Source organism: Mauremys mutica, chromosome 4, assembly GCF_020497125.1.
Source record: "Mauremys mutica isolate MM-2020 ecotype Southern chromosome 4, ASM2049712v1, whole genome shotgun sequence".
Classification (NCBI taxonomy): domain Eukaryota; kingdom Metazoa; phylum Chordata; order Testudines; family Geoemydidae; genus Mauremys; species Mauremys mutica.
Genome location: NC_059075.1, coordinates 98190152 through 98209523, shown reverse-complemented (window position 1 = coordinate 98209523; position 19372 = coordinate 98190152). Strand labels below are relative to the sequence as shown.

Genomic DNA, 19372 nt, shown 5'->3' with positions numbered 1-19372 from the left:
CCAGAATCACGTTTGCTTTTTCTGGGCTGCATTAACAGCCTCTCCTCATAAGTCATGTGCTCCATCCCCCTAATCATTTTTGTTGCCCTCCGCTGGACTCTTTCCAATTTTTCCACATCCTTCTTATAGTGTGGGGCCCAAAACTGGACACAGTACTCCAGATGAGGTCTCACCAATATCGAATAGAGGGGAATGATCACGTCCCTCGATCTGCTGCCAATGCCCCTACTTACACAGCCCAAAATGCCGTTAGCCTTCTTGGCAACAAGGGCACACTGTTGACTCATATCCAGCTTCTCGTCCACTGTAACCCCTAGGTCCTTTTCTGCAGAACTGTTTCCTAGCCATTCGGTTCCTAGTCTGTAACAGTGAATGGGATTCTTCCGTCCTAAGTGCAGGACTCTGCACTTGTCCTTGTTGAACCTCATCAGGTTTCTTTTGGCCCAATCCTCCAATTTGTCTAGGTCCCTCTGTATCCTATCCCTACCCTCCAGCAAATCTACCACTCCTCCCAGTTTAGTGTCATCTGCAAACTTGCTGAGAGTGCAGTCCACGCCATCCTCCAGATCATTAATGAAGATATTGAACAAAGGCCCCAGGACCGACCCTTGGGGCACTCCGCTTGAAACCGGCTGCCAACTAGACCTGGAGCCTGTTGAGCCCGACGATCTAGCCAGATTTCTATCCACCTTATAGTCCACTCATCCAGCCCATACTTCTTTAACTTGCTGGCAAGAATACTGTGGGAGACGGTATCAAAAGCTTTGCTAAAGTCAAGGAATAACACATCCACTGCTTTCCCCTCATCCACAGACACAGTTATCTCCTCATAGAAGGCAATTAGGTTAGTTAGGAATGACTTGCCCTTGGTGAATCCTTGCTGACTGTTCCTGATCACTTGCCTCTCCTCTAAGTGCTTCAGAATTGATTCCTTGAGGACCTGCTCCATGATTTTTCCAGGGACTGAGGTGAGGCTGACTGGCCTGTAGTTCCCCGGATCCTCCTCCTTCCCTTTTTTAAAGATGGGCACTACATTAGCCTTTTTCCAGTCATCCGGGACCTCTCCCGATCGCCATGAGTTTTCAAAGATAATGGCCAATGGCTCTGCAATCACATCCGCCAACTCCTTTAGCACCCTCGGATGCAGCGCATCTGGCCCCATGGTCTTGTGCTCGTCCAGTTTTTCTAAACAGTCCTGAATCACTTCTTTCTCCACAGAGGGCTGGTCACATTCTCCCCATATTGTGCTGCCCAGCGCAGCAGTTTGGGAGCTGACCTTTGTTTGTGGTAAAAAAATCATTGAGTACATTAGCTTTTTCCATATCCTCTGTCACTAGGTTGTCTCCCTCATTCAGTAAGGGGCCCACACTTTCCTGGACTTTCTTCTTCTTGCTAACATACCTGAAGAAACCCTTCTTGTTACTCTTAACATGTCTTGCTAGCTGCAACTCCAAGTGTGATTTGGCCTTTCTGATTTCACTCCTGCATGTCTGAGCAATATTTTTATACTCCTCCCTGGTCATTTGTCCAATCTTCCACTTCTTGTAAGCTTCTTTTTTGCGTTTAAGATCAACAAGGATTTCACTGTTAAGTCAAGCTGGTCGCCTGCCATATTTACTATTCTTTCTACACATCGGGATGGTTTGTTCCTGCAACCTCAATAAAGAGTCTTTAAAATACAGCCAGCTCTCCTGGACTCCTTTCTACCTCATGCTATTCTCCCAGGGGATCCTGCACATCAGTTCCCTAAGGGAGTCAAAGCCTGCTTTTCTGAGGTCCAGGGTCCGTATTCTGCTGCTCTCCTTTCTTCCTTATGTCAGGATCCTGAACTTGACAATCTCATGGTCACTGCCTCCCAGGTTCCCATCCACTTTTGCTTCCCTTACTAATTCTTCCTGGTTTGTGAGCAGCAGGTCTAGAAGAGCTCTGCCCCTAGTTGGTTCCTCCAGCACTTGCATCAGGAAATTGTCCCCTATACTTTCAAAAAACTTCCTGGATTGTCTGTGCATTGCTGTATTGCTCTCCCAGCAGATATCAGGGTGATTAAAGTCTCCCATGAGAACCAGGGCCTGCAACCTAGTAACTTCTGCTAGTTGCTGGAAGAAAGCCTCATCCACCTCGTCCCCCTGGTCTGGTGGTCTATAGCAGACTCCCACCACGACATCACCCTTGTTGCTCACACTTCTAAATTTAATCCAGAGACTCTCAGGTTTTTCTGCAGTTTCATACCGGAGCTCTGAGCAGTCATACTGCTCTCTTACATACAATGCAACTCCTCCACCTTTTCTGCCCTGCCTGTCCTTCCTGAACAGTTTATATCTATTCATGCCAGTACTCCAGTCATGTGAGTTATCCCACCAAGTAGGGACAGTAGAGCTGGTGGTTGAAAAAAACATGCTGGAGGCAGGGAAGACTGCAAAGCTGTCCTGTGGTGGGTGGTTTGGAGGATCACAGGGTAAGCCAGAGACACTGGTGGCTAATGAAGAACAGGATATGGGTAGTCTTGGGTGGGAGGTCATCAGATATACCGGACCAGCCAAAAGCATGGGTTGTTAGGGCAGCAGCATGGAGGTGGAGTAAGGATTAATCAGTATAAGGGAGGCAGGAGGCAATGGAGGATGGTGTCCTGAAAAACATACAAAGTGCATGGGACAGCTTGGGGTGGGAGCGAGAAATAGACTAGACAAGACTTGGTAGATGGATGCAAATTGGGAAGCAAGGTTCCCCTGGGGAAGCATACACTGGGAAGATAGAGATTGTGCTGAATGGGGGGCACAGGGTTAGAGGAGCATAGAGTTGTTGGGAGGCAGTGAGTTGGTGGGAGATGTGGAGAGGCTATACTAGAGGTAACAAAGAAACCTTAAAAGCATTAAGTGATATACGTTAACTAAGAAGTGTGCTATAGTGCACTGGCTGAAGGGAAAGTTAACAATAATATTGAGCTACTTCAACATGTGTTGTAAATTGCTGGAGTATAATACAATTTAATGTTTCAAAGGCTTTAGCCAAAATACAAAGACGACCGCCACAAGGAGTCATTTGTTTCAGTTGTTCAGGCTATAAATCATGTTAGTTTAGTGAAGAATTATTGAAGCATTCTATAGTACAGTACATACATGGCTACAATAAACTTACATTTTTGAACAGCTGTTCTGCAAGCTCTCTGACGTGCTTCATCATTTTTGGTGGATTACCTTCCTCAGCTTTAATTCTTTCCACTTCAAAAGCTACCAACTTAAAAAAAAAGTATCGAAATGTTTAAAAATCAACTTAAAATAACTTTGCTAATATACAAAATACATAATATTAATCTTAAACTGAAAGATGCACAGAAAATTGGACACTGAAAAATCTCATATGCTTCTGGGAAGCAGTGTACCATTTCCTAGGTGAATTATCAGGAATATTCACTTTCCTCTGAAGCTTTAGGCATAGGGCAAATCACAGCTCCAGAGGCAAGATAGCAGACTTGATGGAGCTTAAGATCACTCTGGTGCAGTAAACTTGTGTTCCTGTAATATTCATTTAACATTTATAATGCAGCATGCTGTGTTTCTGAACCTTCCACATAAAAGTAATACAATACTGATATAGCTCTGTATAAAACATTCAAGTTTAAACAGCACAGCAAGTTTGGATGAAAAATTTACTGTGTCTGGTCTTTTTAGACAAGAATTTAAAAACTGCAGCTCTAGCAGTGACAACATTGACGATTCCATTATACTTTGTATAAGAGAAGATGTTTGCCTCAGTTTCCTTTGCCAAGTATGTATTTAATTTATTAACATTTGTCAAAAATTTTACTTCTGCAAGGTATTTCTAAAAATATAATTAAATTATTCAAAATAATTCTATACTAGCAGGTATTATCAGTATACAGAGTTCCAAATGAGATCATAAAACATTAGCCCACAATCTTACAATGACTTACATACATGACTAACTTTAAGTAGGTGATTGTCTCAATAACTTTGTGTGTGTAAAGTTACGAATGTGTAGCCTCATTAAAGCATCAGGGCTTAAAAGATCATATGTTGCTTGATAATTTAAAAATATGTTTGTAGTAATTATATTTATTTGAATATAGTAAGATTCAGAAGTTTATCAACTACCATTTTTCTACATACAGAAGCATCTTATCTATATTTTAACTGTCTTTTGAATATAACATATCTTACACAACAGAATTTTTACCTCATCAAAGAGATCACAGGATCTGTAGGGAGGACCTCTCTCAGATACAAAACCAGCAAATGCCATTCCATTGAGAATTTTGGTGAGAAAGTCATTCTCAATCAAGCCTCGCTGGCCCAAAAAGGCCGCCTGCAATGAATGTAAAGAGGGATTGGTCACTGTATAATTGAAAAGTTATGGAAACAAACAGAAAATTTAATCAACTCCAGGTATATTAATAGCTTAAACCTTCTTCTGCTTATAATAAGTGCAAAGTGTTTTAAGACACAATAGCTGTAAACGATCGTTGTTAAATACAATAAAAGGTATTGGAACATTCTTTCCCCTTCTCTCTCTCACACACTTTTAAAAATCATTCAAAAATCTGTTTTCTTTGAGCAATAAAACTTCTGGGAGGCAAAATACAAAATAATTCTAGTACTATTAAGTTGATTCTTTTAACTATAGGTAAACATTTCTTGAAATCCATTAATTACTTCCAAAATTGTATTTTTTTTAACTTTAAATATTAACATGCGGTCTTTGCTACAGATTTCATCTTAGACAAATCTGTTTGGAAATGCAACAGTAAATGGGCCTGTTAAACTGTACTGTTCAGTACCACCTCAGTAATATCAGAATGATATGATTTTACCATATCATATATAAACTTTTGTATATCAGACACAAAATTAAATTCCAAGATTGTATATTTGAAGCTTGTTCAGAAGCTATATGAGACTGATATGAATTCAAATCATATGTGAAATATTCATAGGGTGACCCGATTTTATAGGGACAGTCCTGATTTTGGGGTCTTTTTCTTATATAGGTTCCTATTACTTCCCACCTCTGTCCCAATTTTTCACATTTGCTCTCTGGTTATCCTAAATATTCACTAAATACAGACAACCTTTTTTCTCTTTTACCTTGTGAAAATGTATAACTGGTTCAGCATGAATTCTGATCAGCTGAAGGCATGACCTGTATCCTTGGAAAAGTTGTGCGAACAATCTCAGGAAAATTGCTCGTACTTCTTTATCCTGTAAATGATGATCAAATATGGTGTAAACAACTTTGCTTCTATAACTTCCTCCTCCCTCCATACCCCCTCACAAGTATAAAACTATGTCACAAACATTTGTAAAACAGAATAATCAATTTTCTCAGACAATATCCAAAACAGTACAGCAGTGTAGCAGCCCAATTGGAGAGAGAGAGAGAGAGAGAGAGAGAGAGAGAGCGCTAGCAATTTAGTTTGAGCATTATGCTCATCACTACCAATCCCTTTTGTCACTTCAGATTACTACATTTTACCTCAGCTAAGACCAGACTCTCAGTACAATCACTTTTCTTGCAGCCAACCTGCAGGCTGCTCTGGGACTTCAATTTTACAATAAGTCTCAAATGCACTTTCAAATATGACCTTTGATTTGCAAAATACAAGCATAAATGAATTCCAGGCCACAGTGAATCAAATTAAGCTATGACATCAAGATTTAATATTTCAATAGATTGTTTTGGAAGCAGACTTTTATGTTTCACTAAAGATTCTATAAAGAACAACTATTTTTTAGATGACAGCCCTGAATTTCATTAAGCATGTGCTCAGAGTTGTTCTCTCGTCTTACAAATTAATTTAGAATTCAATAAAAGCTACTCTTATTGGCAGATACACTGTTTATTTCAGGGACAGACTGCTCACCAAAGTTAGTACCAAATAGTTTATAGTCACTTGTACAAATTATAGAAATCATATACACAGATGTCCACCACAAAACATTTATCAGTCTTTTTCTCTTATGTTAGACAAAAATTATACAGGATTGAAAGCACCAACATTGTAATATGCACTACACCAATTTAAGACTATCCACAGAGGGTGAAATCCTGGCTTCAATGTTCAATGGAGCCAGGATTTCAACTCAACTTCAGGACTGAAAAATGAATCTTTTAAGGTGAAGCAAGAAATATAGAAAACCAGGAAAAATACTGCCGCATTTGAGTGAAGTTATGCTATTCTTATCTTTACTAAAGATTTCCATTTTATGTCTTAGATAGCATTACATACTTCTCCCCACAAGTTTATGTTCACCAGAGCCCAAGGGAACATTAAGACGCTAGAATTCTCTTTGTAGTGTATAAATATACCATGCGTATGCACAAACATAAAATATACTCCTAGTTTCCTTTTTTATTATAAAATTAATGAGTCCCATCTCCATTTCTCATACAGTCAGACCATTGCTGTAGCTGCTAGATAACCTACAGCATCATATTTTTTTTAGACACAGAATGGCTTTCTTACAGAGTTGAGCTGACAGTGTTTTCCAAACAGAATTCTCTTTCATTCACTGTTCTAATTGTGTTTTTGTCTGGCAGTAATGGCTTCCTGAGATGGTGGTATCAAATTTCATAAGTGAATACAAGTATGTTGATTTCCAGGTTTATTCCACCTTTTTCAGTCTGTCACTAGAAGCTTGCATTCTGGAGCACTCTCAATCTCTTACTTCTCTCTTCTCCTCCTCTATATTTAGTTCTCATTCACTTCCAACAGCACTGATTCTTCCTCTTCTTTCTTTTTTTTTTTTATTTGTGAACTACTGGTCTTAGGGAATCTTAGTGATGCACAGTAATTTCTGGCTTGGCTCTCTCTCACTGGTTTAACACAGTCTCCAGCTCAAGTTTCCAAACCTGTGATGAGTAGTTTATGGGTCTGTACAGTGCCCTCTCATGAACACCCTTCCCCCCACCACCTTATATTCTGTGGAACTTATGTTTTCATTAAAAAAAATTCTAGTCTACAAAGTATCAGAGGGGTAGCCGTGTTAGTCTGGTTCTGTGAATACCCACTTAAGTGGGTATTCACCCACGAAAGCTCATGCTGCAAAAACATCTGTTAGTCTATAAGGTGCCACAGGATTCTTTGCTGCTTCTAGTCTACAAAGTAATTCCATAACTGACAACTAGCCATTCTTTGCATGTTTAACAAATATCAAGTAGGGGGAAAAACACTCTTTACCTCCCAAGCCTACATTTAAAGAGACCTAGTCTAGTTCAATAATAGTAATAATAATACTTTTCACTTCTATAGTACCCTCTACCTGGGCAACACTGATTTAACGCAGTAGATCATTTCTCTTTTAACATACTGAAATAATGGAAAATAATAAATTTGTAGATTACTTTCTAACTTCTACTTCATATCATTTCTGTTTAAGAGAAAGAAGTGAATACTTATAGTATTTCTTTGCTAAAGAACTTGTTCCTCCTCATATGTACTGTAGAAGAATAGAGAAAAGTAACTACAGAAATCTAGTTTCTTAAAAGAAGCTTATTCTAAAAACTTAATATTTTTCTATTTATTACAAAGTCAGAAATAATGTGGCTTACCAGCATTTTGGAGTGTGATAAACCCGTTCGTAGTGGAGGGAATGCATAATCTGCCATTTCCAAATCAGGGTGTAAAACCTATAATATTTTTTAATTAATGAAAATAATTGTTAAAACTGAGTATAAATTAAATTGTTAACAAAAAATAAACAAGACCAGGAAAAAAGTTAATACTCGTACTGTAAACACTTTAAAAATGATGCACACACAATTAAACCCTAAATACTACACACAAATTAGGAATGTAGTAGGTGCAGAAAGCCAGGGTTGTCATCTTAAATGTCATAAGTAGCATTGTTAAAGTTTGTGCCATCACTATTATTTCTAACTGGTTTTGATTTGCAACTCCTGTATTGCAGAGGCTTGTAACTGCAAAACATAAATATCTCTGGGATGAAAATTTGAAAAAATTCTAAACCCAGAAAGGAATTTTTTGGAGTATAATGTAGCAAGGAAAATGTTTTAGTTTTTTTTGCTTATTTTGCCTTTCCTGATTTTTCTGTTCCTTTGTGCACAGCATTCTCTTTCATAGAATTCAACAGGAATTTTATATAAACACTTGCTGGTAGGGTCAGAACAGAACTGAAGGTACACTCATTTAAATTACTTTTGCACTTTTGTATCCAGAAAATGGATTACATTTTCAGTGAGATTTGTCAGGTCATTAGTCAATAAAGAAATTATTTTTATTAGTAACAAAAACAATTACTTGCACTCCTAGAACATCTTTTGTCCAAACATCTCAAGCATTTAGTAAACATTAAGCAAGATTCCAAAGTCCTTGTGACATTGGTACAAATTATTATCATGATTTTACATTTGTTTAGCTGATGCAGAGAAGGTTAAGATATTTGCCTAAGGTCACACAGGGAGTCAGTGGCAGTCAAGAAAATAACTCAGTTCTTCTGTAACTATATCTTATGGTATAAGCAATACATAAATTGACTCTACTGCAGAGTATAGTCTAGATTTTCAAATGTGACTAGTGATTTTGGGTGCTCAAACTGAGACCCACATTAAAGGGGCATGATTTTCATACAATGCTGAGCACCTGCTCTCTAAAGATCAGGCCCTTCCAAGGTTCTGAGTTAAGAGCCCATAACTAATGATATTGGGTGCTTTGGTTATTCAAAAATCTTGGCCTATTTGCTTACTCTGTTTAAAAGTACTGATAATGAGGCTGTTCCTGAGCCCTGGTAACTCCTCAGTTTAAATTCTGGTGCTAAGCCACTACATTAAAAAAAAAAATCTATTGTCACACACAATCTGTAACTCCTGTAAATTTTCTTTCATTTGTTTTCCTTTCTTCTTAGGGTTAAAACTTTTGCCTGAACCACAGAGCAAAGCATGCACATGAAATGACCATGGATGAGCTCCAGTGTGGTCAACCCTATAAAAGAGAAGAGAAAGGAAAGATGGACGGAATGAGGAAAGAAAAGTGAAATAACCCAACCATTATAAAAGCTGTGTCGGGAAATCAGTCACCATATGAGGTTGGCCCTATTGGTTAGACCAGAAATGTTTGAAACAGCATTTTTCAGTTTTTGATAATGCTGGATAAAGGCAGTTCCTCTGATGACAGGAAGCTTGTGGTGATTCCTCAATGTGGAATGATAATCAAGCATAAAAAAATATTTACTGCAAAACTGCAACTGGTCAACTCTTCTTTTACAATTCTTTTGCCAGGCATCACGGTAATTTAAAATTAAAATGGATTCTTGGAATTGTGCATTCAACTGAAAAGCCACCAAGGTAAATCATAATAAAGCAGATGAATTTACAGTAAAATTGTTAAAGCAAAATATTAAAACTGAGATGTATTTCCAAATGTACTATTAGGGAGAAAAAGGTCACTTTCCCCTTCTCAGATGTTAAGAAGTCACAACATGCCATAAATAAATGAAGTCGTAGGATATGTGATAAGTGGAATTAGTTACAAATCAAGACAGATAATAGTTCTTTTAAAAAGAGTTTTGATAACAGAGTACTGTGTGCAATTCTAGGCATAGAAAGATGAAAAGCATTTTTCTAAAAAGAGCAGAGAGAAGCAAAGAGTTCCTTATGAGGAAAGGCTTAATGAAGTGAACATGCTGGGTTCAACTTAACCCTGGCATAAGCTTCAATGGCTTCAAAAGTTGAGCCCAATTACACCAAGGTAGGTTTGTATGTAAATAAATTAGGGAAATGCAATCTAGATGGAGCTACTATAAGGTGGGATCATAACTGGTTGGAAAACCATTCCCAGAGAGTAGTTATCAGTGGTTCACAGTCATGCTGGAAGAGCATAACAAGTGGGGTCCCACAGGGATCTGTTCTGGGTCCAGTTCTGTTCAATATCTTCATCAATGATTTAGATAATGGCATAGAGCAGTGGTGGGCAACCCGTGGCTCGTCAGGGTAATCCGCTGGCAGGCCACTAGACAGTTTACCTTTGCACGGCCACCTGCAGCTCCCAGTGGCCGCGGTTCATCGTTCACGGCCAATGGGAGCTGCGGGAAGCAGCGCGGGATGCAGGGATGTGCCGGCAAGTAATTTGGAGGATAGGATTATAATTCTAAATGATCTCTATAAACTGGAGAAATGGTCTGAAGTAAACAGGATGAAATTCAATAAGGAGAAATGCAAAGTACTCCATTTAGGAGGGAACAATTAGTTGCACACATACAAAATGGGAAATGACTGCCTAGGAAGGAGTATTGCAGACAGGGATCAGGAGTCATAGTGGACCACAAACTAAATATGAGTCAACAGTGTAACACTGTTGCAAAAAAAAGTGAACATCATTCTGGGATGTATTAACAGGAGTGTTTTAAGCAAGACATGAGAATTAATTCTTCCACTCTACTCCGCACTGATTAGGCCTCAACTGTAGTATTGTGTCCAGTTCTGGGCGCCACATTTCAGGAAAGATGTGGACAACTTGAAGAAAGTCCAGAGAAGAGCAGCAAAAATTATTTAAAGGTCTAGAAAACATGACCTCTGAGGGAAGATTGAAAAAATTGGGTTTGTTTAGTCTGGAAAAGAGAAGACTGAGGGGGGACATGATAACAGTTTTCAAGTACATAAAAGGTGGTTACAAGGATGAGGGAGAAAAATTGTTTTCCTTAACTTCTCAGGATAGGACAAGAAGCAATGGGCTTAAATTGCAGCAAGGGAGGTTTAAATGGACATTAGGAAAAACTTCCTAATTGTCCGGGTGGTTAAGCACTGGAATAAATTGCCCAGGGATGTTGTGAAACCTCCATCATTGGAGATTTTTAGGAGCAGATTAGACAAACACCTGTCAGGGATGGTCTAGATAATAATTGTCCTGCCATGAGTGCAGGGGACTGGGCTAGATCACCTCTGAAGGCCCCTTCCAGTCCTATGATTCTAAATCTGAGATGATGTTTAAGAGAAAAATATATAAACCTCCAATATCATATCTGGGTATACCTGCATATAAAAAAATTGCTTGCCAAAGAGTAGACTGATGGGCCTTTAGGGCCCAGTATAATCTCCATCTTTTAAATTCTAAGTATTTATGGTATTCACATACAGTGCATTTAGGAGTTAATTCATCTTGCTTTTAAATCTTCATAAGTCATTTTCAAAATGTTTCATAATATTCAGTGATTTTATTTCTTCTTTTTACATTTTTAAAAAGATCTGGACAAGCTGATCAGGAAATGAGACGTACTAAAGAAAGAGCTGTTTGAGTTTGATGTAGCAGTGGCTCTGGGAGTTGAGATAGATGAATACATTCAGGAATTTTAATAGTGCCTCCATCCAGGTCTGCTATAATTACATCCAACTGAAAAAGAAAAACAAATATATTATATATAGTATATTTTGTGATGCACATAGTTAAAACACCAAACGGACATTTCAGATTTTACATATGATTTAACCCAGGGGTCAGCAACCTTTCAGAAGTGGTGTGCCAAGTCTTCATTTATTCACTCTAATTTAAGGTTTTGCGTGCCAGTAATACATTTTAACGTTTGTAGAAGGTCTCTTTCTATAAGTCTATAATATATAACAAAACTATTGTTGTATGCAAAGTAAATAAGGTTTTTAAAATGTTTAAGAAGCTTCATTTAAAATTAAATTAAAATGCAGAGGCCCCCGGACCAGTGGCCAGGACCCAGGCAGTGTGAATGCCACTGAAAATCAGCTCATGTGCCGCCTTTGGCACTCATGCCATAGGTCTCCTCCCCTGATTTAACCTAAAATGAGTGAAGATAATATTACTTCACAATTCTATAGTGCCATTAATGAAGGAACTTGGGCACAAATAATATTAATGAATGTAACTTCAAAACACCTATGTGAATCAGAGAGAAAGGGGCCAAACTTTCAAGAGTGGCCTCTAGTTCTGGGTGCCTCAGTTTTTGGGTCTCCAACTTGAGATAGCTTATGACTGATTTTCAGACTGAGCAACCACAACTCCAAAAATAGAGGACCCCCAAAATCAAAGGATACCTTCGCAAATGTTGGTCTAATTGAATTGCTCAAAGTCACAACAGAAGTCTGAAGCAGAGTTGGAAATATATCCCTGTCTTGACTTCACATCCAGCATCCTAATGCAAAATCATTCTTCTGAGTTTTTCCCTCCTTCACCCTATTTCCAGTGGTGAGCTGCAGCCGGTTCGCACCGGATCGCGCGAACCGGTTGTTAAATTTAGAAGCCCAGTTTAGAACCGGTTGTTCCTGGAGGAACAACTAGTTCCAAAAGGGCTTTTAAATTTAATAAACGCTCTAGCAGCTCCCTGCCCTTCCCCCAGCCCCAGCTCACCTCACTCCGCCTCATCTTCTAAATGCTCCTCCGGCTTCTCCTCCCCCTCCCGAGCTTCCCGCGAATCAGCTGTTCGCGCGGGAAGCCTGGGAGGGCTGAGAAGAAAGCAGAGGCTTCCACCAGGTGAGTTTGCGCTGGGGGCGGGGGCGCCAGCGGGTGGAGGGCTCCAGGCGCTGGGCTGCCGGGCGAGGTCGGGGCCGGACCTTGCTCCCTGGGGCCGGGCGGCGCGGTGCAGCTCCTGGCCCCCGGGGACCAGCTGCGACCTCGCCAGGCAGAGCAGCGCGGCGTGGCTCCTGTTCGGCCCCCGGGGTCCGGGCTGGGCGGCGCGGTTGCTGCCCCGGGGTCCGGCCCCCGGGCGGCGCGGTTGCTGCCCCGGGGTCCGGCCCCCGGGCGGCGCGGTTGCTGCCCCGGGGTCCGGTCCCCGGGGTCTGGGCCGGGCGGTTGCTGCCCCGGCGTCCGGTCCCCGGGGTCTGGGCCGGGCGGTTGCTGCCCCGGCGTCCGGTCCCCGGGGTCTGGGCCGGGCGGTTGCTGCCCCGGCGTCCGGTCCCCGGGGTCTGGGCCGGGCGGTTGCTGCCCCGGCGTCCGGTCCCCGGGGTCTGGGCCGGGCGGTTGCTGCCCCGGCGTCCGGTCCCCGGGGTCTGGGCCGGGCGGTTGCTGCCCCGGCGTCCGGTCCCCGGGGTCTGGGCCGGGCGGTTGCTGCCCCGGCGTCCGGTCCCCGGGGTCTGGGCCAGGCGATGCGGGTCCGGCCCGGCGACGTGGATCCTGTTCGGCCCCCGGGGTCCGGCCCGGCAGCGCGGCTCCTGTTTGCCCCGGGTCGGCCCGGGGGAGCGGTTCCTGGTCCGGCCCCGACGTGGGCTGGGTGCCTCCGATCCCAGCCCCAGCCCAGCTAGGCCCCCAGCTCCAGGTAGCAGGGTAAGGGAGCAGGGAGCCGGTGTGGGAAGAGGGCAGGGGAGTTGGGGGGATGATTAGTGTCAGAGGGCAGGGAACAGGGGGATTGAATGGGGGCAAGGGTCCCGGGGGGGGCAGTCAGGAAGGAGCAGGGGTTGGATGGGGCGGGGGGGGGCAGTTAGGGGTAGGGATTCCAGGGACAGTCAGGGGACAGAGAGAAGGGGTGGTTGGATGGGGTAGGGGTCCCCGGGTGCCATCAGGAATGAGAGAAGGGGTTGGATGGGGTGGCAGGGGGCAGACAGGGGACAGGGAAGGGGGGTGGATAGGGCATAGGTCGGGGGGGGCCTGTCAAGGAACATGGGGGGGTTGGATGGGACAGGAGTCCCCTGGGGTGGGGGCATGACCCCTCCTGGGGTGAGGAGGAGGAGGAGGGAACCGGTTGTTAGTATTTTGGCAGCTCATCACTGCCTATTTCCCTCTAACAGGTTATATTGGTATTTGTAGAAGAATTTACAACAGGTTCAATTAATTGGTGTGTGAGGGTTTTTTGTTTTTGCCCATTACTAATTGTCCTGCTTTATCTACTGGTACTTTTATTCCAGGGGGAATTCTGTGTCAGTGTGGGTGCGCAGAATCCATGGCTCCCGCAGATTTCGTTGCTTCCCCACAGAAAAATGACTTCTGATGGGGAAGCAAAGGGAAGCTGCAAAAGCGGTCATGCGCCCCTGTCTGCACTGTTTGGGCACCTGGTGCAGCCAACAGAGACATAAATCACCACTGGGACGGGAGGGCTGGGCAATCATGTGTTTGAGAGAGAGAGAGAGCGAGATACTCTGTCCCCTCTCAATTGGCATGCTCGGTGTGGATGGGCAGGGCTTTGGGGGTGTTTCTGGGGAGGTAGGAGTGTCTCCTCAGGCAGAGCAGAATACAGCAGCTTTCCTGCTTAATGAAATGTTCCCATTGTTCTTAGTGAATTCCCCCAGGAGTATAAAACAGGTCTAAAATTTTTAAGGCTCCTTGCATTGTCAAAATGGTGTAAAGGAGTCTGACTGTAAAGGACAGTGTGTCCTTATAAATGCTTATGGTGCTTTAGTGATTAGAATTGGTGTAAATTTTTGGACTGAAAAAATTTCCTATCAAAATGTGCTCCATGAATTGTTTGCTACTGACCTTTCTGGAGATGGTCAGTAGCCAATATAAATTGTGAGTTTGAGTCCCCAGCCCTCGCTTACTTTTCAGCTGTCTATGATGTAACACTGAGTATATGGCTGCATATATTTGTTGACTAATAACTAGCTGCAAACTAAAGGGTCAATACTAGTTACATTACTATTACAGAGGAGGCTTGGGGGATTTCCTCCAGTGCTCCCCAATCCCTTTCTTCATCCATTGTATTGTAGTTTAAATAAATTACCAAAATAATTTAAACCAGTGTGATTATATTTATTTTTTAACAAATAAATATGTAGAATTTTAAAATATTGTGTGCAACATTTATTTTTTTTGGCGCAGAATTCCCCCAGGAATATACTTTGTATGGCTATGAATAGCTTAAACTAATAATACTTGAAGTACAAAAAATTCTCTACACAAATAACATATTTGACACCATGACTGTACATATTCTTTTTAGGCATACTTACAAGCTCATGAATGTCAGCACAAAAGATGGAATGTACACCAATAATGAAAGGCGTTGGTGAACTGAGAACTTCTAGCAGCTGCGCAGGGAGAATTGGAATATAGGGATAACTGTGAAGAGAATTAATAAAAAGTTATGCTTTTTGTCTGCCCCATTACATGAAGTCTTTCTTCACCTTCTTGCTACCTATTATAACTACTTCATAATTTGTCAATTAAAATTCTGGGGCATTCAATACATCAATTATAAAGTACCATACTCAAAGTTATGAAGACATTCTGTCATGAAAATATAATGAAGTCCATTATCCTTTATAAAAATCTATCACAAATAGATAAACTGTTTTTGAATATGCACATAAACTAAGAAAAGACAAAAAAGGATATTGATAGTGTGGAGGAAAAAGGGTCTAAGGGTACGTCTACACTACGGGATTATTCCGATTTTACATAAACCAGTTTAGTAAAACAGATTGTATAAAATCGAGTGCACACGGCCACACTAAGCACATTAATTCGGTGGTGTGCGTCCACGGTCCGAGGCTAGCATCGATTTCTGGAGCGTTGCACTGTGGGTAGCTATTCCGTAGCTATCCCATAGTTCCCGCAGTCTCCCCCGCCATTTGGAATTCTGGGTTGAGATCCCAGTGCCTGATGGGGCAAAAATCATTGTCGCGGGTGGTTCTGGGTAAATGTTGTCAGTCATTCCTTCCTCCGGGAAAGCAACGGCAGACAATCATTTCACGCCCTTTTTCCCTGGATTGCCCTGGCAGACGCCATAACATGGCAACCATGGAGCCTGTTTTGCCTCTTGTCACTGTCACCGTATGTGTACTAGATGCCGCTGACAGAGGCGATTCAGCAGCGCTACACAGCAGCATTCATTTGCTTTTGCATGATAGCAGAGATGGTTATCAGCCGTTCTGTCCCATCTACCATGCCATTGTAAATTGGCGATGAGATGACGGTTACCAGTCCTTTTGTGCTGTACCATCAGCTGCTGTCATAGGTGCCCCTGGCTGAGATCAGCCGGGGGCGCAAAAGACAAAAATGGAAATGACTCCCTGAGTCAATCCCTCCTTTATGGTATCTAAAAATAGAATCAGTCCTGCCTAGAATATGGGGCAAGTGTACTAGAGAGCCAGTGTATCAGAGAGCACAGCCGCGCCGTGTCAACAACCCCACCTGTTGATTCCCTCCTCCCCCAGCCTTCCTGGGCTACCGTTGCAGTGCCCCCCCATTTGTGTGATGAAGTAATAAAGAATGCAGGAATAAGAAACAGTGACTTGTTAATGAGATAAAATGAGGGGAAGGCAGCCTCCAGCTGCTATGATAGTCCAGACAGGACATTAAGCAGTGTGGGGGAGAGGAGCCCAGCATCCCGCTGCTATGATAGTCCAGGCAGAACAGAATCTTTTCTTTATACATGAAGGATAGGGGCTGAGGGAGCTCAGCCCCCTGTTGCTATGATGAAGATGGTTACCAGCCGTTCTGTACCATCAACTGGGAATGATCAGGAGTTTTTTACCCAGGCGCCCCCAGCTGACCTCACCGGAGGCCAGCCAGGAGCACTCACGGGCTGATGATGAGGACGGATACCAGTCCTTTTGTACTGCACCATCTGCCACAAGGCTGATGATGACGATGGATATCAGCCATATTGTACCATCAGCCACCCATGAGGGGGGGCGAGGATGCTGCCGTTGACTGCTGCAGCATCGCGTCTATCAGCAGCATTCAGTAAACATAGAGTGACATTTAAAAGAGTCAAGAGAGGATTTTTTTCCCTTTTACTTCTGGAGGTGGGTGAGGGGGGTAAATTGACGAGCTATGCCCTGAACCACCGCGGACAATGTGTTTGACACTACAGGCATTGGGAGCTCAGCCAAGAATGCAAATGCTTTTCGGAGACGGCAGGAACTGTGGGATAGCTTGAGTCCTCAGTCCCCCCTCCCTCCCTCCATGAGCGTCCATTTGATTCTTTGGCTTTCCGTTACGCTTGTCACGCAGCAGCGTGCTGAGTCTCTGCTACGCCGTCTGTCTGGAGATTTTTTTAAAATACTTTGGACCAGGCGTAACATTACAGTAATTCCCCTAATTAGATGCAGGAGTCTCCGAGCGAGATCACCCTGAGGACGGTCACTGAAGGAGATAGAGAGCACATGCTGCGTGAAAGCCAGCACAAACCAGGGGCCTATGCAGCCATGCTCGGGGAGGCAATGCTCCCTGAACACCTCCTGAAAGCTTGGCGCGGAAAAGTGTGCTACCACGGAGCACCCAATAAGGCAGCTCTCCCAAGGAACCTCCTGCGGAGGCTTTTCGATTACCTCCAGGAGAGCTTCGTGGAGATCTCCCAGGAGGATTTCTGTTCTATCCCCATATATATAGACCTCCTTTTCATATAGTTCAGATTCCTGTTCCATTAATAATAAAAGTTTACATGTGGGATAGCTTGAGTCCTCAGTCCCCCCTCCCTCCCTCCATGAGCGTCCATTTGATTCTTTGGCTTTCCGTTACGTTTGTCATGCAGCAGCATGCTGAGTCCCTGCTGTGGCCTCTGTCTGGAGATTTTTTAAAAATGCTTTGGAATTTCGTCTTCTGTAACGGAGCTCTGATAGAACAGATTTGCCTGCCCATACAGCGATCACATCCGTACGGTCCATGCTGGAGCTCTTTTTGGATTTTGATTTCAGACTGCATCGCCACCCGTGCTGATTGGAGCTTCACGCTGGGCAAACAGGAAATTATATTCAAAAGTTCGCGGGGCTTTTCCTGTCTACCTGGCCACTGCATCCGAGTTCAGATTGCTGTCCAGAGCGGTCAGTGGTGCACTGTGGGATACCGCCTGGAGGCCAATACCGTCGACTTGCGGCCACACTAACCCTAATCCAATATGGTAATACCGATATTAGCGCTACTCCTCTCGTTAGGGAGGAGTACAGAAACCGGTTTAAAGAGCCCTTTATATCGATATAAAGGGCCTCTTAGTGTGGACGGGTGTGGTGTTAAATCGGTTTAACGCTCCTAAAACCGGTTTAAACGCGTAGTGTAGACCAGGCCTAAGGCCTAAAACTTTGGTCAAGTGAACTGTATGTAGGGTCAGGTGAACTGTATGTGTGACCTGGAGGGAAGGGGGAAGATAAAAGGAGAAAGGTAGACAGAAACTAAAGAAGCAGAAGTAACAGTTTGTAATTAATAGCTGTCCGGGGGCAGAGCAAGGGACCGCAAATGGCAAAACTATTGAAAAACAGGAAAAGCTTCCTTTGCTTTATCCCTTATATGGATGTAAAATGTTAAGGAAGTATATGTAATTTTGTGGTTTTATCCTATATAAGCTCTTGTATTAAATCTCAAGTAGGGGGGGTTCGGCTGCCTTGGATGACTCCCCCACGCATGCATGTTTGATTGATCAATAAAGGAGCTTCAAGTTGTCTGATCCAAAATCAACCACGAGGTCAATTTTCGACAACAATAGCAATCTATCTAGGTTCTTATATGGTGCCCATTAATGTGATAAATGGGTACAAAGAAATTATTATTATGCTAGAAACATTAGATCTGTTATGGAGTGCACACTACGTTTTAAAAACATAGTATGTTTGAAGCAAAGCATGCAGTACAATATATAATGCTAATTACTGCTTTTGTACAGTGTCACATAATAATGAAATTCCCAAATGTAGAGCTTAGTGATGCAGACAATGTTTACTTAGGACTAAACTGAGAACACTGTACTCATGTTACTTGTGATCCGAGTCATATTTAAACATGATCTGAAGTAAAAAAAATTGTAATATCACTGACACATGGCTCTCCGAGGTTGATTTTCACATGGGAAATTTCACAAATATTTTAACATTAAGGAACAATATTTCAAAATCCACTTTCAATCTCTTACAAAGTTTTTCTATTGTTGTATAAGATACAAACCTGTCCTTGAATGATTTTGAACAAATACAAGAACTCTGCATACTCAAAGTTAGAAGTATTTTTTGCAGACCCTTGCTTTAGAATTACACTTCTTTCATTTGTGCAACTAAGAATATATCTACACTGCAACTGGAGGTGGGTCTGCAGCTCAGGTAGGCATACTCGCACTACCTTTGATCTACCTAACCTACCTAAAAATAGCAGTGAAGACATGGTGGCACAGACCCCAGGATGGGCTAGCAATGCGAGTACATTATTGAGGGTTCCCAGTGAGCTTGTACAGCCTGCACTGCTGCATCTTCACTGCTACTTTTAGCCATGCTAGGTAGATTACAGCTAGCATGGATATGCCTACCCCAGCTGTGATGGCACCACTGACTGTTGCCCTCAGAGGCTGATACACTAGCTTTTGACCTAAAAAACTGGGTTCAAATGTGGCTTTTTGCACAAGGAATTAATTTGTTGATTGCAGTGTAGTCCATAGTGGACATTTGTACACCTTACAAAACTATTACACAAACTGGCACAAGTGTCAGCCTCTGCTCGTGGACCATGACTGCATTAGAAAAA

At 42.6% G+C, this 19372-nt stretch overlaps 1 protein-coding gene across 3 annotated transcripts in view; it reads right to left on the bottom strand.

Moving 5' to 3' along the window:
* The window catches only part of SBF2 (SET binding factor 2), a 595592-nt gene that overhangs the window by 214968 nt on the left and 361252 nt on the right, over positions 1-19372 (bottom strand). For all 3 annotated transcript variants that reach the window (XM_045015032.1, XM_045015034.1, XM_045015033.1), the window contains exons 8-13: positions 14875-14983; positions 11246-11359; positions 7567-7644; positions 5103-5216; positions 4195-4323; positions 3136-3234 (exon numbers count right to left, since the gene is read on the bottom strand). In XM_045015032.1, coding sequence (XP_044870967.1) covers positions 3136-3234; positions 4195-4323; positions 5103-5216; positions 7567-7644; positions 11246-11359; positions 14875-14983 — 643 coding nt within the window. The remainder of the gene's footprint in view (positions 1-3135; positions 3235-4194; positions 4324-5102; positions 5217-7566; positions 7645-11245; positions 11360-14874; positions 14984-19372) is intronic.